The sequence below is a fragment of the Vulpes vulpes genome, chromosome 8 (assembly GCF_048418805.1).
Source record: "Vulpes vulpes isolate BD-2025 chromosome 8, VulVul3, whole genome shotgun sequence".
In the NCBI taxonomy this organism is placed as follows: Eukaryota; Metazoa; Chordata; class Mammalia; order Carnivora; family Canidae; genus Vulpes; species Vulpes vulpes.
In genome coordinates, this window is record NC_132787.1 from 105459185 (window position 1) to 105483635 (window position 24451).

A 24451-nucleotide genomic window follows, 5' to 3' on the forward strand; every position below is an offset into this window, starting at 1 on the left:
TCTGCCAGCACTGCAATGGGATGAGATGGGATGTACACGGGGTGGGGAAGCAGAAGGCTCACACAAAATGAGCAGTACTAAAGGGCTTTAACTTTGTTGAAGGGATCTTTCCCAGATGTTAAAATTATGATGCATACAGAGGTGTTCCCTGCACTATTTTTTAATTCTTCTATGAGAATGCAAAGTTTCATAATAAAAGTAGAAAAATCAAACAGTAGAATCTTCTTCACAGACAGCAGAGATATCAAAGAATACAAAGGCCAGTGATTGGGAGTTGTGGGGGCACTGGGATCATAGCAGCATAGTCTCATTTCTAAAATGTGGCCATAGGGTGACAAAGAGAAGCAGCCCAAAGCCACCATATGTGAGAGCCACAATCTTCACTTAGACCGATGGGCTGATGGGATTTACAGGAAAGAAATAGGAGAGTGGCTCCTACCAACCAGTAATACAGTTTCTCTGGGGCATATTACCTAATTTTTATGAACTGAAATGATGTAGTAAGAATTTTTATAAACGTTAAATAGAAACTATTAGCACCTTTGGTTTTCTAAGTCATAGAGAGAATCCAAAAAAAGGGAATGAGCGCTAAACAATGAGAGTGCCCAATGTTCAATTCTCACTGTAACTGAAAGAGATGGAACCCCAATCATAAAAATTATTTAATAATATGTAAAATCCCACTTATATACATTTGCTTCTTACTGGCAGCTGTGTTCACAGACCATCCAATCTATAAGTACCATCACCAAAAAGCAATGAAGAGTGTAATATAACATCCAGAATGACACAATCACATCAAGAGACTGAGGAGTTCGATCTTTGGGCAGAAATCCAAAGAGGAGCAGTAAAGAAGGTTCTTATGATCCCTTTGTGCAGTCGTGGGCAGTTGGGCTGGTCAACAAAAAAACACAAACACAACAAACCATAAAGACTGGTCTGTGCTGGTAGATTTGTCATACTTTTCTGCAAAACTATAAAAACCAGCTGACAACAGCCAGTTTTCCCAAACCTCCTAATTCTGCATAGCCAAAGTAAACATGGCCTTTGCACTGCGCCCAGAGGACCACTCAGCTCCAGCATCTGCTCTCCTTTACTGTAAACCTGAGCTTTGCTTCATGGGTGTGACAGTCCTTTCCAGGCAAGAGTGGCTCTCAACTGCTCCCAAAGCCAGCTGCCTTGATGGCATCGGGGCTCCTATACCTAGAACCCTCTCTTCTAGTTATACTTGAGCCATTATTTCCTTCATACTCTAAGTCCTTTTTCTCCTTTTTACTTTTCTGCTTATAGTCCATGTTTGGGAACATCAAAGTGTCAGGATATATATTCTCTAGACTGAGAGGAAGCCATCACCCCGTGGGTAATTTTGAACACTCTCATATAACTTCAACCTGCCAATCTCTCACTTAGCTGACCCACGTTTACCAAGAGCCTAGTAAATGAGCAATATGGGACTACAATGTGATGGCTGACAAGGCATAGAAGGCAGGAGAGCAGCCTCAAGCTGCTCAAGGTCTAGCTGGAGAAAAAACATCTGTGCACTTGAAGACACAGCCAATACCCATCAGGAGTATGTCATGACTGAAATAGCAGGAACTGAAAACCCTGGGGCTGGAGTGAGTAAAGGTGGTCTCCAGAGGCAGGGCTGGCCATGGTCAAGAAGGACATGGAGAATTCAGCTAGGTAGCAGAAGGGGAGGGAGGGGGTAAGCCGCTCTGCTTCCACAAAGGGACGACAGCAAGAGTATAAACCGTACACTTGGAAATGTGCCATTTCAGTGATACTTGTGAATTCAAATTCTTTACCCTTTAATAAAACCTAGAGAAAGAGTTAAAATTAAAAATGCCACTTAGCCATTAACGTATGCATGGAAGGAACTAATTGAAGTTCATGAAGAAAGCATGCAGAACTCTCCAATTTATTAAAATACTGAACTACTTACTCTCCTAGACTTCGGTCACAAAGGTAAATGCATTTGGGAGAGAAACAACAATATTCAGTTATAGTACAAGAACTTAAAATAGAGCATACCAAACTGCAGACAGTGAACGCCATGCTCTGCTAAGTAGTTTAACAGTTACGTATCTAAAATCTACTAGTTACACATTTAGATACATTCCTTTATGCACAAGGAAGGGGATTAGGTTAAATTTCACATGTTAGTATCCACACTATAATAAACAGGTCATAGAATTACTTAAAGTTTTATTTTTTAATATATTTTTAAGAAGACTCCAAGACATGAATTGTCACTCTATGTTAGCATGCAGCAAGGGGATTATAGGAAAGATGATGCCAGAGAAATGAAGGTTTCCTGCTCATCGAAATGCAGCTGTAAGAAAGCGTAGCTCCCCATGTTTTACAGAGCACACTGTCAGGGGTGGCGGGCGTGGGTGGCCACGCTGTACCTGCTGAAGCCCAAGTGGGCAGAGTCCTCGTATACTGGACCATGGAAACCACAAAGTTCCAGGTAGAAAAATTAATGGGATAAATACCCAGTATCTACGTAATAGAGATGTTAAGAGCTGCTCATCTACAACCACAGAGCAGAAAAAGGGTTTATAGACTGCCATGAAGGCTGGGGCTCCAGTAAATGCTTCCCCCCATGAAATAAACATATCTCAAAAGATGGTTTTACAAAACCAAACTGAAAGAGCAAACCAAATGGTTGGTGCTGGCTGATACAGTCCCAGAGTGAGTGAACTGTGGTACCTCGAAGACCTGCATGTCCCATTCTTCTGTCCCAAAGCCTCGGAGACACAGGTATACAAAAAAGCAATCTATCAAAATTAAATCCTCTCACCTCTTTCTGTTCAACTTGCAATGCTGATTTCAAAATATCTCGAAGCTGTATCAACTGCCTTCTCTCTTCATCCTGGGCCTGCTTTATCTTTCAAAAAACAGAACAAAGCAGAGAGCAGCACAGCTGGGGTACAGCAAGGTGCCAGAGTGCACAGGGCATTGCTGCATAAACGTGCCCACTGCCTCCCCCAAGGGTCACCCCTCCCCTGGTCATGACAGAGGATGGGAACAGGAACTCCATCCTTCACGAGGCTGTTGGCTTCTGGGGGGCACAGCATGCAAACACAGGATCATACATCATACATAAAGCAATGTTTAAATCAGAGTGTTTGTTGCATAAAAACCATTTCGACACTCATATGGAAGGGAAGCTGCTTACTGTGTGAAGGTCTGTTGAAAGCGTCTCAATGGAAGGCTTGAGGCTCTCAACCGCCTTCAGTCCATCCTGGAAAAAGCTAAGAGGAACAAAAAGAGACAGAGACAGTGTTTTCATAAAAGAGGAAACAATTTTATTAGATGGAGAAGCTACTTCTTTAAAGGAAAGTGAGTGAAATCATTACATCATTCCCAGGGGAAAGGATTGTGTGAACCAAACTTTTAAATATCAGGCAAACAAAGAAATGAAATGACACTGAAAACCCGCCAAGAAGTGACAGAAAAGGAACTGCAATAAACCTAAGTATTTATAATATTGCTCTCAACCCATATGAAAGGAGCCCTAAATTCTCAGTGTGTAACGGGAAACAGGCCCCTGCTGACAGAGGGCAGTGAAGGCTCTGTTTCAGGAATGAAAAAGCCTGAGGTCAGAAAGAATGGGGTGCAAATAAGAACAAGACACCAAAAAATCTGCCTGGATAGTCAATAGTTGGGTGGAAAAGAGAAGAAGAAAAAAATGAAGCCAGTTTGATGCAGGTGAATGGTTGTGCCACATCTGCAGAACAGGGAAATGTGGCTGGAGAACTTGGGATCAGATATCAAAAGGAAACTTTGTTTTTTGAAGGCCCAGAACTCAATGCTTGGGAAGGCGTTTGTGTGATGCAGGAAATAGAAGAGAAGCTAGACAAGTTTTTCTGCAGCACCAGTGGGCTGATGCTCAGCACTGCCTCTGAAGCATGTTGTATAACTCTTGAGAAGAAAGAAGAAAAACGCTTCCCCCGTATGCTCAGGGCAGAGTTCAAAATGTAACAAGGCCTGTAATGCCTGTGAGATTTGGCTTCTGTCTCCGTTTCCAAGCTTTAAGTAGCACCGTTTACCCCTTTCATTCACTAGATTCCAGAGCTACCAGCCTTCTGTCAACAGCCATCAGATCCTTTCTGCCTCAGGTCCTTTGTACATAGGGCTTCTGCTTTCTAGAGTTCTCCCTGCAGATATCTTCTGTTTTGCCTGGATTATTCCCATCCACTCTTCAAGTTTTAAGTTAAATATCACTTTGTTAGTGAGGTTTCCAGGATCCCCTACTTTAAAAGAAGTCTTCTTGCTATATTCTCTCAGAGCACCCTGTCTCCTGTTTCAAAACTTTTAGCACAACTGCCATTATGTAGTCATTAGTGTGATTATTTAAACTATACCCACCCTCCCTTAGATCCAAAGTTCTGAGGATAAGGACACGGTATCCACAAAGCCTGGCACATTTCAAGCACACAGTATTTGGTGAGTAAAAAAATAAATTAATGAAGGAAAGAGTCTCCAACTTAAGCCAGGTTCCTGGAAGGAGATGATCTTCAAAATGTGATCTGGGTCTCACATGTGCTCTTGTGAGGTGATGTTAATCAACTTTTAAACTCAGCAACGGTCCTGTGGGACTTTCCTACATGAGGTATGTAATGAACAGAAGGGGCTGTAAAAGCAATGCAGCATGATATTTAATACAGAAATTCCAAGGAGGAAGGAAGAAGGAAATACACACACAGGATGTGGGTTATGAACCATTACCAGCCAGGCAGCAGGAATCACAGAAGCTACACTATGAGAATGTTCTAACCTTAATTTTTAGATCCATGCATAATTCTTTATTTTATATAGTCTCATTCCTACATTTTACCTAACACTTTTTCTGAACATGGAATAAATTTCTGACATGGCAACCATGTCAGAGTGTTATAATGACTTCTCCAGGGGTCTGTGTCCACTGTCAGGAGAGAAAGGCCGTATCTTATGCATCTCTGCGCTTTCTACTCTTCACACAATGGCCAACACACAGCAGGTACTCCTTTCAACTGAGAAGGAAATTTGGAGGCACACACACAAGAATGAAAAACTGAGCTTCTCCCCTCTTGTCAGGAACTCATGTGGTTCTCATGATTTGCTTCAGTTACATTTTTTCTATATAGAACTATTTCCTTAATTACTTCAAAGTCTTGTGAAATAGGTAGGAAAGGGGTGGGGGGAACACCAGGGGAAGGAGTAGGAAAAGTATTGCAGGAGACTGGTATGGAAATGGCTCCTACTCTTAGGTGCTCAGCTCTAAGAGCTTCTATGCCCAGCAAGCGCCATGGTGAAGAGAGCCTGTAGCAGAGACAAGTTCTCAGAGAGTTCTCATTTGTGATGAGAAACACCTCCAGCATGACACTGGGCAGTGCGCTTGGAATAATGATACAGATTTATTTTGGTTTAAGATTTGGTTTTTATCTTTGTAATCACCTAGCTGATTCTGACCATCTACCTAAAACACCTCCTCCCTCTGATTGTCAAACTCCTTATCTTTCTGTACCATCCTTTTTTTTTTAGAGGTAGGGAGGGGCAGAAGGTGGGAAGAGAGGGAGGGAGAGAGGGAGGGAGGGAGGGAGAGAGAGAGAGAGAGAGAAAGAGAGAGAAGCAGACTCCTCGTTGAACAAGAAGCCTGATGCAGGGCTGGATTCCGGACTGAGAGATCATGACCTGAGCTGAAGGCAGACACTTAACCAACTAAGCCACCCAGGTGCCCTCACTGTGACATTTCTAAATACAAACCCTGGCACATTTTTTCTTAGGTTGAACAATTAACACTTTCCCAAACTTCAATCAAGCAATGTTTACTGTCGATATTACTAAATATCAATTTTTTAATTAAATGTTTTCTACCCAGCCCGATTAAACTCTCAAGTCTTTAAAATGCACTGAGATTCAGTCTTCATGTTCCCACCTATGCAGCGTGGCCTCTCCCTCTGGTCACAGGCTTTATGAGAACACCCCATTCTCATGGCCCAAGACCCACCTGCCCTCTGCAACCTGGCCCTGGTGTCTCACTCAACACTGTATCCCAACAAAGTACATCGGTAACAGGTGGTCATCGTGGTTCTCAGTAGGTACCAGCTCAAAGAACAAGTCAATTCAACATTCATCACCATCTTTTAGAACAGGGATGTTTTTGTTTGTTTCATTATTGTTTTAGAGACTGGCCTAGTTCTAGACTCCATTAGAGAATAAGAGCCTCAACCTTCAGCAGCAAAGGCTAATAAGACAAATTTTTAGGATATTCCAGGAACTAAGCAGAGATGCAAATTCTTTCTTTAAATGAAATAAAAACAAAGAACATGAAATACTCTTCAAGGACACTGAAAGTGAAGAGCAAAAATGAATCAAAAGCAAAATAATACATATATAAGCAGTTCTAAGAGTGAACACTCAAACATGGCTCCCAGAATCTAGTCTACACCTGCAGAGAACAGCAGCATGTGGGGATATGTGCTGCCCAAGCTGGCTGCCTCTGCCCATCAGGGCACAGTGCTTTCCTGGGCTAAGGATGGGAGACTGGGAATGCTAACTGGGGAACATAAGGGCACTCCTAGAACAAACAACATATGGCCACGTGGTCCTCCGTCCAATGGCCGAGTCACTTCTGCTCTGCATTTTATGCCCCAAAATATGAATTAAAAAAGTCAAAGCTGTGCAGATGATTTGAAGAACATGCAGAGTGCGCGCGCACACACACACACGCACACACACAGAGGAAGTAATAGAAGATTCATCGTTTTTAAAGGTTACTGAGCTCATGCCCATAAAAGGCCAACTAGTTCACTTTTCCACAAGTGGTCTGTTGCTACCCAACGGATCGGTTTGGGCAAAATAAAGAGAAAAAAGGAAATCCCAGAATAGCTTCTTAAAAATAAAATATTAGCAAGGAAGCGACCCACTTCCTAATCTGCCTCATATAAGGTTATGAGGACAAATGGTGAAGAAGTAATTTGTATGTTAATCACAAAGTTAGGATTTTGAGTCTCTATAAAAGAATTCATCTTGGAAATTCTACACATTAGAGGTCTTTGTCCATCCTCCAAGACTCTTTTCCCAAGCTTGGAGCTCCTCTTTTAACCTAGGACGAATCGCACAGCATAGCTTCCTCTGCTGCTTGACCTGAGATGCTTCAGAGATGCACTGTCACCGATGCTGTATTAAGAGTTCCAAAGCTAGGTAAAGTTCAACAGTGCAATTCACCGCTGTAACTTTGTGCCAGGTTAAAGCACAATAGATTAAACACCATAGATTAAACAAATAAATGTCATGGCCCCTTTTTTTAAAGAATATACAGCTTGGTGAGAGACATGACACAGCATGAAAGATACCATCCTAGAGATAGAGAGTATAATGATACCCTCAGAAGGAAGAGAAGTGTAATTCTATCAGGGGAAGACCAGGCGACTTCAAAGTAGCAGTAGGTAGGTCTTAGGGATGACCATAAGCTAGGGGAAGGCAACAAGGGAGCAGTGGGACATTCTAGAAAAGGGAGCAGTACGTACAAAGGCACATCAGCATGGGGCATAGCCTGCTGGGCAAAAAGCAAGAGGCAGGTGTGGCAACTCAACCTCCAAAGAGTTCTCACATCATCACACCCTCTGCTGGCTTTGTCACCAGTCTAGGCCAAAACATCATCATCCGTGGACTGTGCCGGGATGCCCATACCCATTCTTGCTTGTCCCTTATTAACACAGGAATGGAACTGAGAAGCCTTCCCAGATGTTTCCCATCTCTCTCTCTTCCCTTTCCCTGTTCACAACCATGCCCACTCCCTAAAAACTGTTAGAGGTTTTCTTACGTGTTTACTATTTATCCACCCCATCAGAACTGAAGGTTCATGAGCAAATACTGAGCAAATACTCAGGCACTATTTGCTGAGTGAATCCCCTCCTTAAAACTTCTGAGAGCTTCCTAATACACTTAGAATAAAATCTAAAATCTTTCCCAAGACTCCTAAGGCCATCCATGTCTCTAGGTTTTTCCATCCTGCTTCATGTCACACTAACCTCCCCCTCACTCATTATGCTTATGTCACACTGGGCTTTTTCCTGCCTCAAGATCTTGACTTTGCCTGGAACGTTCTTCCCCTCCTCCTCATCTGCTAGATCCTCAGATCTCAGAATACAGGTCTCCTCAAAGAGGCATGCAGCTAGTTCAAGAAGTATTTGAATATGTACCATGTGTTGTGCTAGGTACCATGTCTGGTGGCTGGAGAATACAGCAAGGAACAGGAAAAAAAAAAAAAAAGAATCCTGTGTCTGTTCTCAATCTTAATCTAAATCGGGTCCTTCTAGTCTGTTCTTTGTTAGATGCCAACACCTCTGAACACGTTTCAGACGTGCAATCAGAAACCCAACTGCGTAAGCCCACTTGCCTACTTGATTCAAGCAGGAACTATGTCTGTGATGTACGTTCTTTTATCCCCAGCATCTAGGACAGTGCCAGACACATGGCACACGCCCAGCAAGTGAGGAACGAGCCAGGGGCCAGTGTATGTGAGGACTGCGGGTCAGGCAGAAGTGGGGGGACGGCAGAAGCAAGAAAGCAAGTGTGGCATGACAAGGGCCAGGCTGTGAAGGGCTCGAGTGAAGGTCAAGCTGAGTATGAGGCAGCCGCAAACACAGAAGCTTTTCCTTCTCTACCAGATTCAGCCTTCTTAGCTCAGTGCTGTCAACTGCTTTCTAGGATAAATAATACATTAAGGCACCTGGGTGGCTCAATCAGTTGGGCATCTACCTCTGGCTCAGGTCATGATCCAAGCATCCTGGGATCAAGCCCCAAGTTGGGCTCCCTGCTCAGTGGGGAGCTTGCTTCTCCCTCTGCTACCCCCACTTGGGCTCTCTCAAATAAATAAAATCTTTAAGAATATAGGTATATGAAAGTATTTCCTCAATTTAATATACTGCACTAACCCCATCTAATTTCTTTTTTTTTAAAGATTTTATTTATTTATTTATGACAGAGAGACAGAGACAGAAAGACAGAGAGAGATAGAGACAGAGACAGGCAGAGGGAGAAGCAGGCTCTATGCAGGGAGCCCAACGTTGGGACTCGATCCCAGGTCTCCAGGTTCAGGCCCTGGGCTGAAGGTGCCCTAAACCGCTGAACCACCTGGGCTGCCCCCCACTCCCCATCTAATTTCTTACAAACAAAAAATATCTGTGAATCATGTATTAGATCAAACTTGTTTGTCATTCTGCAAAAAGGGTAAAATAAATACATCTGAGAATTACTCTAGATTTTTATATTGTTTATTTTTATTGTTTATTGAAAAAGATTCTTAAACCACAAAATATGCCCTTATAATGTATATAATTTAGGGGTTTTATTATATTCACAACATTGTGCAATCATAAGCACTGTATTATTTTAGAACATTTTCATTACCCCAATTAGCCCCAGTCCCCCTAAGCCCTGGCAATCACTAAACTGTAGATCTGCTTATTTCTGATCTTTCAAGTAAACAAAATCATACAGCATGTGGCCTTTTGTGTCTGGTTTCTTTCACTTAACGTGTTTCTGAGGTTCACCCATGTCATTGTGTGTGTCTGTACCTCATGCCCTTTACATTTAAAGGAATGTTTATTTTCCTCGATACGATACTACGCATCTATCGGTAGTGGCCATAAAGAGAGAAACAGCTGAAATAACATCAGAGCAAAAAGAAAGAACTTACTTGCACTGGGCATGAAAGTATTTGATCAGATTCTGCAGCAAATCCACTCCCTTCTTAATTTTAATTTCATTGACCTTCAGCAGATACTGTTAAGAAAACACAAGAGGGTGTGTCATATGCAGAACAGGACAGACTGCCTTCTCCACTATGTAAGATAAATCTAACACCAACCATTAATTAAAGATAAGGAAGAAACTAAAGAAACATCCTCTTTGGCTGCATAGACAGACTCACCTCTCACTGTTGCATTGCTAGAATAGTCTCTCCATTAGTGTTTCTCCACTTATATGGGGGTAGAGCTCCTGGCAGATGCCTAGTACTTTCTGAATGCCAGAACTAAACATTTCTCTCAGTCTGGTGCTACGTGAACTATTTGATGTCCAGGTAGTTAAATATTTAACTTGAAACACAACTCTTAGTAGTAAGACACTGTATCTTAATCTACTAGAGGAAATCTTCTATGAGCTACACAAAGAATGTGGATGTTGAGAGGGAATAGGCTCTTTCTATCTGCAGCCTTCCGTCCTATGTCCCTTCTTGGGCAGCTCATTGTCTGCCACACTAACCACCAGTGTCTAGGAGTGGAGACTCTCATCACCACATCTCTAACCCCGGCACTGAAAAAAAAATGTGATTGCTATCAAGACCAAATTTTGAGTTGAAATGTATGAAAGCCATTTTTAACTTGGAGAATTCAGGAATGGCCACTAAAATATCCCGAAGTCCCAGGGAATCCACAAAACCAGCATCAGAAAATACATTTGTTCTTTGCTAAAGGTTTGCAGAACAAAGACTCCATAAATTCTCTATCCCTTCCACGGTCAGGATACAACAAAAAGAACTCTGACAACATGTCCTCTCCGAGACTGGGTGCCTCCAAAAGAGCAGCGACCTCTGCTGACCACGCCCACTACTCAGCAATAACCTGGGAAGTAAGTTCATGTTCAAGCCACAGTCCAGCCAGAGAGAGAGAGAGAGAGAGAGAGAGAGAGAGCGCTGCTCTGAGACAATCAAGTACAAAATCTCCTTTTCCTATACCAAGTGCCTTTTTGTTTTCTTCTTTCAGTCTGATATTTATTTACTGTTAACTGAATAAGATGCTTGGCAACGTGTCAAATGGTTAAGCTGTTAATAAGATGCTTCGCAATGTGTGGACCTTTTGACATAGAAATTCTACTTACAGGAACTTATTCTAAGAAGATAATCATAGACATTTACAAAGATGAATAGATAACAAGGTTCAGTGCAGACTTGTTTGTAAAAGTAACAAATGGCAACCCAAATGTAATGAATGGAAAATTAAACTATGGTTCAGCCACACACAAAAAATTGCTGTGTAGCCATGAAGCCAGTGAAGCAGAGACTTTCCAACATGGAAAGATGCCCATGACATACTCATGAGTCAAAATAATCAGGTTACAGAGCACCAGTAGAGAATGATCCTGTTTATACAAATTATTTTTATGTACACAGATATATATATATATATGAAAGATATATATATGTATTTTTTCATATATATATGAAAGATGTCAAAGTGCTTATCTTCTGGTGAGTAAAATCTGGGGTGATTTTTAATTTCATATATATATAGACTAATTTTTTAAAGTGTGGATTTTTATAATCACAGGAAAACAAGAGAGGATCTCTTATACATTCTCCATACACAGATGTTCTATATTACCTACTTATTATGGCACACTGAATTTCTCTACAAAATTAATTTTGAAGAAAAAGTTCAGCAGCTTTAAAATAAACACCTGAGGGGATCCCTGGGTGGCTTCAGCGGTTTAGCACCTGCCTTCGGCCCAGGGCATGATCCTGGGGTCCCGGATCGAGTTCTGGATTGGGCTCCCTGCATGGAGCCTGCTTCTCCCTCTGCCTGTGTCTCTGCCTCTCTCTCTCCCTCTGTGTGTCTCTCATGAATGAATAAATAAAATCTTTAAAAATAAAATGAAATAAAATAAACACCTGAAAGCCACTCTTTTAGATTAAATCTTGGGCAACTAACATTTTAGATACCTAAACAATGGCAAGAGTTTATGATACTTGAGATGTTCGGCATGAGGAACTAGCTGAACAATTTTACCATGAATAACTCCAGCAATCTATTCACTTTGAGATTCTGGGGCTTTGGGGGGGAGGGGAGGGCTGCTTTTCAAATATATTCCTCCTTCGTCCATGGAAAGTCCTTTCCAGCCCCCTTCTGTTTGGCCAACATGAGTATCCTTCATCAGGTATGTCCTCCTCTGGATGCTTCTGCACACAGATAAGGTGCCTGCATCCACTAACTGCCAGAACCCCAACAAGTATGCAACTGAGAGGCATCATCTAGACAGGACGTTTTCAATAAAATTAACTACTTCACCAGTGCACAGATCTATTCACCCTGACTCAGAAGGGGAGATTTAACTAGTGTTGGGTGCAATGCACCTCACCTCAAAGATACACTTAGTTAAGTTTCACAATTCACTAAACATTTTTAAACAAGCAGTTTTTTGCAGAGTTTTAAGCTAATGTATTTCCTCCTTACTAGCCAAAAAAGAAAGAAAAAAAAAAAAAGGAGCATAAACTGTACACAACATAAACACACACACCTGTTCCAAACCCATTCTTTGTAAAACACTGCTACTCATTTTTACCCCAAACAGAAACAATACTTCATATTGGTGTAACAAACAGCAATTTCCTATCCCATCTCATAACCTCTGGGCTGATTCCCCTAACACCCTGTGAAACCTGTGAAATCGGCCAGGCAAGCATTGTTACATATGAGGTCTGTTTACAAAACAACACGTTTCTAAAAACATCCACTCTCCTCTTAAGACTTAGAGCTTAGTTAACTTTCTAAATATCCACTTAATGAAAAAACAGCAAAGGAAGAACAAAGGAATAAAGAAGATATGAGATATAAAAAACAAAAAAAGACAGCAGACATAAATCCAACCACATCAATAGTAACATCAAATGTGAATGGATTAAACAAACCCATCAAAAGGCTGAGTTTGTCAGACTAGATTTTAAAAACACTGTCTGCCGGAAACATGCTTTAGAGTCATAGAAACACACAGGTTGAAAAAGAAATTCCATGCAAACAGAAACTTAAAGAGCTGGAGTGGCTGTACTGGTGTGAGACTAATATCCTCTCCTTGATCCTGGGACTGGTTCTGCGCCACTGACCACTGAAGAGATTGCTTGGGGAATAAAAACTCGTTTAAATATACTCCTAAGATGCACAATTCTAAAAGTTAAACTCCCGTTGCAATTAATAAATGTTCTGAAGTCAAAAGTGCCTTGTGGTTCAGCTTTGCTGTGGAGTGCTCCCAGGGTGCCGGAGAGCAGGCTCAGCCAGTTTTGGGGCCTGTCACAGACATCACCAAGCACTTGGCACATCTAAGACTGAAGTCTGAGCTGCCATGGCACAAATGCCAAGGAGCACGAGGGGCTCCATGGGCACTGCCAGGAGAGGGGACCCTCAGGCAGAGGTGAGAGTGGTTTCCACAGGGTTTTCTTCCCCTTCTTACCCACAAGCAAGGCATAAAAGGCCTTCATGATTGGTGTCTGGTATTTCCTGCCCCCCCACCCCCCTCAGCCTCCAGCAAGGGACGTGTCCCAGGGCATCAGTGCTGCTACTTCCCTCCCCCCACAAAGGCAAGGGCTCAGGCTGCAGAACAGAGCAGAGCAGAGCAACTCCCCAGGGCCGCCTGCCTTGATGAGTGAATCTGGGTGGAAGCGCTTCAGAGGCAGGTGGCTTGGCTTTCCGTAGTATGTTCTCACTCACTCATTCACTCACTCACAGACACCCACAGGGGACCGGCTGCAGTTTTTTCCAGCTGACTTCTCCCTGGCCCTCCTCATGGATTCCACTGGTATAATGGGAACCCAGATACCTCATTAAAAAAACACTAACGGAGAGAGTATTCTAGCAACGCACCAGTGAGAGGTGAGTCTGTCTATGAGGCCAGAGAGGATGTTTCTTTAGTTTCTTTCTTATTCTTAATTAATGGTTGATGTTAGATTTATCTTATCCCACCCTCCCAGAGACTCAGGCTCCACTTGTAAGAGAAATCAGACAAATGGAGTCCAATAATGCATTAGTGTGCTGTCTGAAGCCTCTGGGAAGTGTGCACTCCCCGGAGGAGTTCATGTGCTGGCGAAGGCAGCCCACCTGGAACCCAGCACCCTGCCAGAACCTGCATCCCACACCTTCCCAACCATGGTGGCACCCTCAGCATTCACCCTGCACATCTGTAGCTGGAGCCTGCACCCCCTGGTGCTTACCCTGCACATCTGTAGCTAGCCTGCACCCCCCAGTGCTCTGCTCCCACATCTGTAACTAGAGCCTGTACCCCCTGGTACTCTGTTCCCACGTCTGTAGCTGGAGTCTGCACTGCCTGTGCTCCCACATCTGTACCTGGAGCCCGAGCTCCCTGGTGCTCACCTCCCACATCTGTAGCTGGAGCCTGCACCTCCTGGTGCTCTGCTCTCATGTCTGTAGCTGGAACCTGCATCCCCCGGTGCTCTGCTCCCACATCTGTAGCTGGAGCCTGCACCCCATATGCTTCCACATCTATAGCTGAAGCCTGCACCCCCAGGGCTCACTTCCCACATCTGTAGCTGGAGCCTGCACCCCATGTGCTTCCACATCTGTAGCTGGAGCCTGCACCCCTGGGGCTCACCTCGCACATCTGTAGCTGGAAAAGCCGCCGCTCCTTTTCCATCTCTTCAGCAATTTCAGCCCCACTGATTTCGGTGCGAATCATCCCATGCAGCTTGGCATGCTCCTTCTTCTCCTTTTCAATTTTGGTTCTACAGGTGAAAAAACAAGGATAATTTGAAATGCCTCTTAGCACAGCACTCTGCACTGGACAGGCTTGCCGGGATGCCATTACCCAGCCTGCAACACAAATGTGCACAAGTCTTTTAGAAACAAGACAGCCTCTTAACTTACTGGAAAGGAACATGCATTTGATCCTAAGAATGTAAAATCTGAACCTTTTTGTTGAGTACTCGCTCAAAAAATACTTCCTAAGCACCTCCTTTGTGCCAGATCTGGGTTAGAAGAGGCAGAAAGCCTGCGCATGCCTCAGGTCTCCTTTAGGGCAGCGCTCTGTCCGTCTGTCTGGGTATCTGTCACTGTGCCTGCTGAACAACACATGGGGCTGTGTGGTGGGACTCCCTCCCTCCTCCCATTTCTCCCCACTCCTCTCCACCCACCTCCTGAGCGAGGTCTTGCCAGGGCTCTGTCTTGACTAGGATAGTGTTCATCACTGCAGAAATCAACCTCGCATGTAAACGATTAAAGAGTTACTTTTAAAACTTATCTGAGAATTATTTGAAGCTCTTGCACTGTCAAATTCTGGCATTTTGTGAGTAATTCTGTCCCTACTCTATGTATGTCCTGATTTTACAGAATTTGATCTCGTTCCCCCTTCGAGTCTTTTCCTTTTGGAACCAGCAGAGTCTCTCAGGCAATCTTCCTCAACCCCCCTTGTGGCCCAGGTTCAGTTACACACAGAAGTATCCCCTCTGAGGCACTCGAGGGTGGTGGCAATTGCAGCTGGATGGAAAGTCACCCACTGGCCCTGGCTCAGTGACCCTCTCGCTAGCTGACCGGCAGCAAACCACCAAGTCCTGGCCTCCTGTCTATAAAGCAGGAGTGGCGATCCTTTCTCCATCAAGTGTCCTGTACTGGTATGCAGAGGACGGTGCTAAGGGCCAGAAACTTCTCTGGCTTGAACAGACCTTCAAGGCCATCTACCTCAATACTCTGTGATTATAGGTGAATGTATGCCATTAGTGAAAAATCCAGAATTTGGAGATCCAAGCAACTTCGAGTATGAAAATGTAAGATTTCCAGGAAGGGGACAAATAGCAAAGGTTTGGTATTCCTTGGTTTGAGCTTCGTGATCCTTCACCCAAGGCTGGTTTTAAAAACAAAACACACACAAACACAAAAACCCCAGGTCTACTTAAATACTTGTAGTTACATCTGGAACTACTTTCTTCTTAACACCTCTCTCTGTAACAGATGGCTTCATGTTAAAGTTTCTATTTCCACTCAGAAAACTCTACATTGTTACCCGATGCATGGTAATTGCAAAGCAAACATGAGACATTTAAAAATATTTTCTGTCTCTCAAGTATTTACAGTAATTGAAACCACTATCCCCACAATGGCCAGCCCAATTCCATCGAGCTGAACCTTCCCATGCTGGGAAGGAGAGACTGTGATCTGAAATGTGCCGATGGCACAAACAGATGGACAGAGTGGTCATGTCTTCAGTGGAAACAGTGGTGCACATCCAAGAACCAACCAACCCTTTCTTCTCGTTCTTATGGCAGATGAAGTGATCAAATAAGGCTAGAGTAGGGTGTTGCAACTATCTCTCTTTTCTCTCTCTTTCTAAACTGAGGGACTGGTGTTGCAGGGAAATTGAGACACAAAACTAAAAGCAGACAGCTCTTGCAAATCACCAGGAAGCTGGTTGCCAAAAACTGCATTGCCATCGTAAATGGTGACAAAATGGGGAAAGCATTTAAAAAAAAAAAAAAAAAAAACGGGAAAGAAACACCTCTGACACAACCTGGACTTCACATTCTTCAATTACCTTTCCTGAAAATAACTTTCTGTAACCATTATGACATCACAGAAAAGGGACCAGGAGAAACTCGTTGAAGAGGTCCCCCTAGCTTCGCTGAATTTGGACACCGAGTGTGAAAGCATTTGGCATCATAACAGACCACAGCAACACAGGTTTAAGTGAAGTCTCCCCTAGGTTAAGGTTTATTTAAAAAATACCTTTGAGCCATAAAAGCTCAATTTAAAATTAAGATCTCCAATTTCATACATTTTTTAAAAAATGGAAACACTCACATTTTTGTTTCATAGTCCTTCCAAGCTTTATCAAAAGGCTTTTTCAGATCCTGTAAACAGAGAGGCATAAATTAAACGGAACTAATATTAACTTCTGGGCAAGACAACTTATTTATTCCTGGACTGGTCCTGAAAGGAGCATTAATTTCTGTAATAAATGATGTATGCAATCCCATGAAAAATAAAGAACCTAGGGTACAGGCTTTTAATTAGATGAGTAGCTTTGCCACACACACACACAGAGGGAGGAAGCAGGGAATCCTGGCACGCTCACACTGCCCAGCTAGAGTGAGTATGAACTCAGAGCCAGATGAGTGTGACCAGATACCCCACCCAGAGAACCATTTAATCTCCAAGTGTTTTAGTACCTCTCTCTACAAAAAAATAGGGACACTGACTTTTTCAATGAATAGGAGATGTAACCCTGATTTGCACCCTCAGAGCAATGACAGAAAGGCTGTTCACCTTCTCCTGAGGTCTCCTGATTCCACTCTTCTGTCTGGAACTTCGGACCTCATGTGCTTTCATAAAAGCTGGCTCAAAAGTATACTGAGCCACTGGAGATTTTATCAAATGGTTCCCACCTATTTGTGTTTCCTTTAACAGGGTTCTTTTGTAAGAACCTCCTTTTTTAGGGGTCAGGAGGCCTATTTTTTATTCTTTGGCTCTTCACTGGCCTTATAACAAGGCCAAAGCTCATAGTCCAGCATTGGAGGCCTTCCACAAACTAACCCTTCCTACCCTGGAAGCCTTATCTCCTACTCCTGCACCTCCCTGGACTCAGGGCTCAAGCCTCAGGAGCAGTACCCTGTCACGCTCCCACCTACCTGGATGTGTATCCCTTTACCTCGTGTGCCCTGCCCTCCCATTTTGCTGGCTAACTGGGCTGACATGTGTTCTAGGACCGAGGTCCAGGACGACGAGGAATGTTCCTCAGTCTCGTAATAGCTCGCCAGTCCTGGCAAGCTCTGGGAAGTAAATACTGAAAGGTCTCTGCAGAGGTCGCTGAGATTGGCCAGCCTAGGCTTCCGGATGAGCCAGACGTGCCTGCGAATCACGTGCAGATCCAATCAGAGAATGTGATTTAAGAACTGGGGCACAATCATCTGTCTTTCAGATCACACATCTGTTTGGGCCAATGACATGCAAAAGCGGCTACTGCTCAGCATCTGGTACAGACACCACTCGAGCCGACTTCCTCACTCACGTGTTCATGAAACAAATCACAGCCTAGGCGTTTATTCTGAACAATGAACGTCCTTTGGAGGATGGAAAAATAAAGTCGGCTCAAGCCTTACTGGTGCGGATTTTCCTGCCAGGAAGCTACATCCTTGCAAGGACCCTTACCGCAACAGTCAGTGAGAACCACAATGGCCTGAGAACCAGACTTCCCCACAGGGGCTTCCCCACTCAACTGACAGAGCCTGAAAACTGTTCACAGAAAACAGTTTCTTTCCCTTCCTGACCTCCTCTCCTTCCCACATTTATGGCACCAGCTAGATGTCCGGAAAGGCCATAGGACACCACTGGTATGCCTGAAAGGTGATGCCAAGGTAGCAAATCGAGGGAAACTGAGGCAGCAAAAAACCATCTTATCCAGTAAGAAGCTGGGTGTGTGCTGTGGCCTCGACAGGCCAGCAGAACTGCAATTCTACGTCCCCCAACGGCCGTCCCTGGAGAGTTGTTTCTTTGAGGGCGTACCCCTTTCACTCCTTTCAGGTCTCCCTTCAGCAGACTGTCCAAGGGGAAGGAGATGATGTTGTTCATATTCTGAATCTAAAAAGCAAACAAACAAAATCCTCATTCAATTTCCTTTTTAATCTCCAGTAAGAACAGCAAGATGTTAGAGAACAACTGGTATCAATTAACCTTCCCTAAAAACCTGGCCTGCATGAGCATGTCAGCCTTCTTCATTCCAAAGCTCTTCGTGGTGGCTTTATCTTGCAAACAGAAACATAACTCATAGAAGTCTGTAACTGTCTATTCTTCACAACTGTGAAGCTGGTTGAAAAGATCGTCATTGTGATGAAGAAAAATTATTTCAAAATAATGAGAGAACCACTCTAAAGATACTGGACTAGAATTCACAAACACACACTTCCTGCTCTCACTCACGGCTCTGTCCAATGTCCTGGGCTATGTTTCATTGATGTCTCAGGGCCCACAGATCCCAGTCTCCCCCAGAACTGACCCCCACAGGGGAACACAGAACAAAGAAGAGAACGAAGGGGGTCACTGTTTTGTGGATGCATATGAGTCAATGTTCAGAGACAGGAAGAGAAAGAGGTGTGGTGTATTGCACGTTGTTGCATGTGTGAGGTGTGGGGTATATGTGAGATTTGTGGTGTGTGTTGCATGTATTGGGCACATGAAGTGTGGGGTACATATGGTACATGTGAAGTGTATGTGGGACATGTGGGGTGTGTGTGTATGTGTGTGTGTGCATGTTGTGTGTATGAGGTGTGGGGGCATATGGGGGATGTAATATGTGTGTGTGTTGCTGGAAAAGGAGAAAAATGAAAAAAGGATGGGGGGGGGGGGGTCTTGGGTACTCTATTCTTCTCTCTGAAGCAAGAAGACAAGGGATGGAGGCTGAGCAAGTTGTCACCATGGATCAGATAGACCAGAATCAAACCCAAGGCTATCCCCACTGGCTTCCAATGTGGGTAAGCTAAGATAAAGCTTCAGCTGGGACCCTTCAGGCACAGCCCCCCATGTTCTGAGGCCTGCAGAGTCCCTCCCTGGCAATAAGCTAAAGCTCTATTGTCTCCTCTTCCCAGGCTCAGCCCACTACCTTAAATCAACACAATTGCCAGTTGGCACTGCCAGGGCCTGGTGGCATGTGTGTCACTTTGGGATATACACACCTAGATTGTGGCCTATAAAAGAAGACAGACAAGTAAGGACTTTGAAACCATGTGCATTTATTCTTACCACTGAGCAGAGGAAAATTTTAATCTTAGTAGAATTACACTGAATAGAAAGACCAACACCAGGTATAATTTTTAGGGCAATAGGGGATCTGATTTTCAAATACTATTCAGCACATGAAACCTCAAAATGGGAGGAAAAAATTTATCTGAAAAATGCTGCAAGTGTGTAATGATGCCTGTGCCAAAGCACCAATCCTGCCAAAGAAATGATCGACTGATGACAGTCATTTCAGAAATGGCTTTTTTTGGGGTAACATTTGTCTGAGGCTCACACACCTCAACGTGTGTCATGCACCTGGCAGGCATCTGAGGCACAATGTAATCAGCTAGGACTTGTGAGGATTCACCTTAAGCATTGGATTTTTAGACACTGAGAAGTGGAGTTTAAGGCGAGGTCTCAGGGCTGCCTGGAAGGAACAGTGACAAACAAAGGTGGTGCTGGTGAATAGTCTCTGATGGCAGGCACACCTGGTTTCCACTGTAAACCGTGGCAGGAGTAAACCTGAGTGCAGAGCACAGGGCTGCCGCACGCCTGGCTCCTCCCACACCTCCACCCACTGGCAAGGATGCCTGCTGGCGACTGCGTGGACCCATGCCAGCTGCCATCCCACACCCGCCCTGCTGCTTCTGGCAGGTCCCTCACACCGGGCTCCTCTCGGCTCCGCCTTGCAGACCAGCTGCTCATCCACAAGCTCCCCGCTGGCCATTCTTGCCGCCATGTTCCTGGGTGGGTCTCTCTGCCCCTTTTCTGGACTGAGGCTCCTATGCTCCTGGCCTCCGGCCCCTGCTCTCTGCCCGACCCACCCCCATCCTCGGCAGTTGTCAGATTCATCTGGTGTGGTGTCCCTGCCCTAGGGACCCTCCACGGTCCACCTCCTTTACCACTTTCCATCTTCGTATCCAGCCAAGTGGAAGTCTTTGCTCTTGTCTGCTTGTGCTCAATCTGTTCCACCCCGCTGAGTGTCCTCCCACACCTCCTCGTCCAAAGCCTTCTCATCCACCAGGCTTTCCCCACATGCTACCTTCTCCATTAGCACCTCCCAGCTGCCAGCAGGAAGTGATTCCTCCCTCCCAAGACCTCTAATATTCTCTTTTTAACAAATTTCTTCAGGCCCTTGACAGGTCCTACACTGCTTCATCTCATCAGTCTCTCACTGTACACCCTGAAGGACAGTTTTAAGTATACTTCATTTTATATGCCCTGTGGCACCTAGCACAGGGCTTGGCCCAGAGCAGGTACCTGAGAAACACTGAGTAAATCAATATACTTAAGTATTTTCCTGATCATCTAATGCATGAGACAGACCCTTGAGATACATTAATACCCTTAAACCGAACATCATATGGCAAATATGTATGTGAATTCGTTAATCCATTCATCATGTATTTATTGAGCATGTATTTTGTAGACACCAACTAGCTGGCTACAAAATAAAACACAGTGCTTGCCAGCCAGGCAGGCTACCCTGGGCTTGGGAAGGAGGAGTCTGTCCCAGTTACTGAGCCTTGAGACATTGCCCATTCAGCCACATGATCACAAAGAGCCATGGCTAAGACTCAGAGGCACTGATCAATTTGGTCCTAAACACTGTTGAAAGGGGAGCCAACACAGCACCATCTTGGATAAGGCAAGTACAAGAAAGAGGCAGCAAAAACAGTCTGAGGAGGAGCATTAAAACTGCCCAGGGTGGCAGGTTGAGCCAAAGGCACCAGCACAACCCAATTATACAGTGGGCTGGAGGGAGAGAAAAAAGACCAAGGTGCTTACAGATTAAAAATCTTATTATTAGGGCAGCCCCAGTGGCGCAGTGGTTTAGCGCCGCCTGCAGCCTAGAGCGTTATCCTGGAGACCCTGGATGAGTCCCATGTCAGGCTCTTTGCATGGTGCCTGCTTCTCCCTCTGCCTGTGTCTCTGCCTCTCTCTCTTTCTCTGTGTGTCTCTATGAATAAAAATAAAAATCTTATTATTAGAAGTCCAGTGGGTTTGTTACAAGAGGCATGTGTAGGTATGAGTGCATGCATGGATGAATGAGGAGAACAGAATTCTTTACAGCACGGGGAAAGAACACAAAATTTGGCTGATAAATCTATTTTAAGACTATTTGTTATTTAATTCAAACAAGAGTGTAGGTACTGATAGACAGGTGTTAGGTCCAGAAGAGATAAACTAAGCTTTGGTATCTAGACTGAAACAGTAAAGTTGAGGAGTGAAAACTGATGGCTACGCAACCAGCTGGCTTTGCTTTCATTATCTTTTTTTAAAGATTTTTAATTTATTCATGAGACAGGTAGAGGGAGAAGCAGGCTCCTCACAGGGAGCCCAATGTGGGACTTGATCCTGGGACTCTGGGATCACGCCCCGAGCCAAAGGCAGACACCAAACTGCTAAGCCACCCAGGCGTCCCTGCTTTCATTCTCAATGCTGTGGATGGGGCCCGCAGCTTTGCAGTGACCAGGACGTCACACAGCTACTATCACGCCCTGAGCCAAAGGCAGACACCAAACTGCTAAGCCACCCAGGCGTCCCTGCTTTCATTCTCAATGCTGTGGATGGGGCCCGCAGCTCTGCAGTGACCAGGACGTCACACGTCCCCGTGCTGCCAAGGAGATGCACAGGGTCCTTAGGGAATGACAGGAGATAAAGCTGAAGAGGCACAGAGGGTTAGCAGACAAAGATGGATTAGATAGAACTGCGGTCCCCAGGAACTCACCATCTAATAGGAAAGATAAAGCCCATAATTAAGTAAGCAACCTGCCCTGTGAAAACTCTGAAGAGCCATAAATAAAGCAGTGGAGAAGCAGCCAAAGGTACATGTTAGCCATGTGAGCACAGGGGCAGGGAAGACAATGCTGAGAAGGAAGTCCAGATGCCAGATGGACCCAGGGAGTTCTCGCTTTCATTCCAGTGGATTTTTTTTTTTTCTGGAGGTATTCAAATGATCTAAAATAAGAAACCATTACTTCTCTAATCAGAAAATAATTAGCTGAATTATTACAAGAGAGACTAAGTGGTTGCCTGGAGCTGGGGGTTAACTGAAAGAGGACACGAGGGACCTTCCTGGGGGGAGAAATGGTCTCTAGGCTGATGTATGGTCATGGCTTCACCATTGGTAGAGTTCCTAGAAATCACTGACTTGTATACTTGAAATGGGTAAAATTAATGACATGTAAAATATACCTCAATAAGGCTGGTTTTTTTAAAAAAAGAAATATACAATTATAAACAGAATCCTCATCAATGAATTCATTAACCCAGCTTCGTACTACAGGACAGTAGCCTCTGGATTTATATGCTCCATGTATATAAACTGCACAGCCCAGAAGCATTCTGACTCAGGGTGAGCATCCCAGAAAATGTCTGCTTTCATTTCCACCTGGCTGGGAGAACACGTACACTGGAGCCCAGATGCTCTGTGTTGGCAAGACTGCCCTGAAGCACGAAGGCTGGGCTCTGAATCTTTCTCTGACTCTGTGTGCTTGGGGCAGCCCCACAGCCTTGAATGCACCATCTTCTGTTCTGGCAGACAGCAGTGAAAACCACAGCCAAAGACTAGTGCACATCCTTGTGCTCAGCAGCCCCTGCCTCAATTCATGAGTAATGAAATCTTTATGACCTAAGGGAATAATTAAGTTATCCCTGGGTAATCCAGCCAGAATATTCCCTTAGTGCCAAGCAAGCACTGGGCTTTCTCCTATGTTCTTACTTTTAACACATATATTTATACAAAATGGCTTTCTGAATCACCAACCATGATCCAAATATAAGTCATTAAGTTCAATCACTGCTAGTAACTATGGATCTAATACCAACAGCAAATAGGTAATCTTCTTTTTTCTTAATTACAGTTTTTATTTAAGTAATCTCTATGCCCAACTTGGGGCTCGAACTCATAACCCTGAGACCAAGAGTCACATGCTCTTCTGACTGAACCAGCCAGGTGACCCACAAATAAGCAATCTTTGAAGTAACAATTCCCCCTTCTCTCTTCCTGTCTTCACTTTTTCTGGATTCACTTGGATACGTGTGACAAGATGAGTCAGTAAGTAGTCAAAGGTCTGCAATCTCACAAGGAGAAATAAAATGATTCAATTGGTGGGGCAGACAGGCTGGCAGAAATCAAGAAGAACCTCACTATGCTACTGCCACTGTTCACCATTCGTGAACCAAAATGGGCAAGATTAGTGGGGGCTGGGGGAGACAGAGCCAGCCAACAGCCATCTTTCCATGATATTCTTCCTAATTTTGGGGTGGGGGGTATTAAAAATTCCTTGACTCTAGCTTTGTCACTTCCATACTCAGTAAAATCTTTCCACTTTCCCTCCTATGCTTCCTCAGCCCACAGGGACACCATCTCGCCTGCTCCTTTAGCTCCCATCACTAGTGACCACCTGTTGCTAATCCAGCCAAAGCTCCACCATGGTCCCATAAATAAAGCACCATGGAACTTCTAAGAAAAGAAACTTACTTTTAGTCTGGACACCAGGGAAATCTTTGCTGATTGGGGGTTATGTGAGATAGACCTTTAAGAAAGAGAGAGAATTTTGTATTGCAAGATGGGGTGGAGGGTCTCCCTGGCAAAAGGAGCACGGTGGAGAAGTGTACAACATGCCCTGGGACCTCGGTGCTGCCTCCTTAACTCAGGCAATGAGCAAAATGGCTTTGCCAGGTGATCTTGCTAAAGGGGATCCATCTAGAAGCCTGAACCTAGACAGGATACTCTTATCACAGCTATTTTTAAGAAGCAGCATGAAAAGAGAGAATCACAACAGAGGAAGTCACTGGGCAGACTTCCTACCTCCAGGCCTGTGAATCTAGTAAGCCTAGGTGTTCCCAGGGCTCCCCTCCAAAATCCTTAATAGAGTCCAACTCTCTTTGGGGATACTCAGGTTGTCTCTAAAAGGCCAATGTATTGCTATATAAAACATGGCTAAGGAATCTCACCTGAGACT

General features: G+C 44.3%; 1 protein-coding gene across 2 annotated transcripts in view; it reads right to left on the reverse strand.

The window, feature by feature from the left end:
- ASAP2 (ArfGAP with SH3 domain, ankyrin repeat and PH domain 2) overlaps window positions 1-24451 on the reverse strand; it is a 173036-nt gene that overhangs the window by 57480 nt on the left and 91105 nt on the right. For both annotated transcript variants that reach the window (XM_072767748.1, XM_072767747.1), the window contains exons 4-9: window positions 18270-18344; window positions 16569-16618; window positions 14371-14500; window positions 9692-9777; window positions 3182-3257; window positions 2804-2890 (exon numbers count right to left, since the gene is read on the reverse strand). In XM_072767748.1, coding sequence (XP_072623849.1) covers window positions 2804-2890; window positions 3182-3257; window positions 9692-9777; window positions 14371-14500; window positions 16569-16618; window positions 18270-18344 — 504 coding nt within the window. The remainder of the gene's footprint in view (window positions 1-2803; window positions 2891-3181; window positions 3258-9691; window positions 9778-14370; window positions 14501-16568; window positions 16619-18269; window positions 18345-24451) is intronic.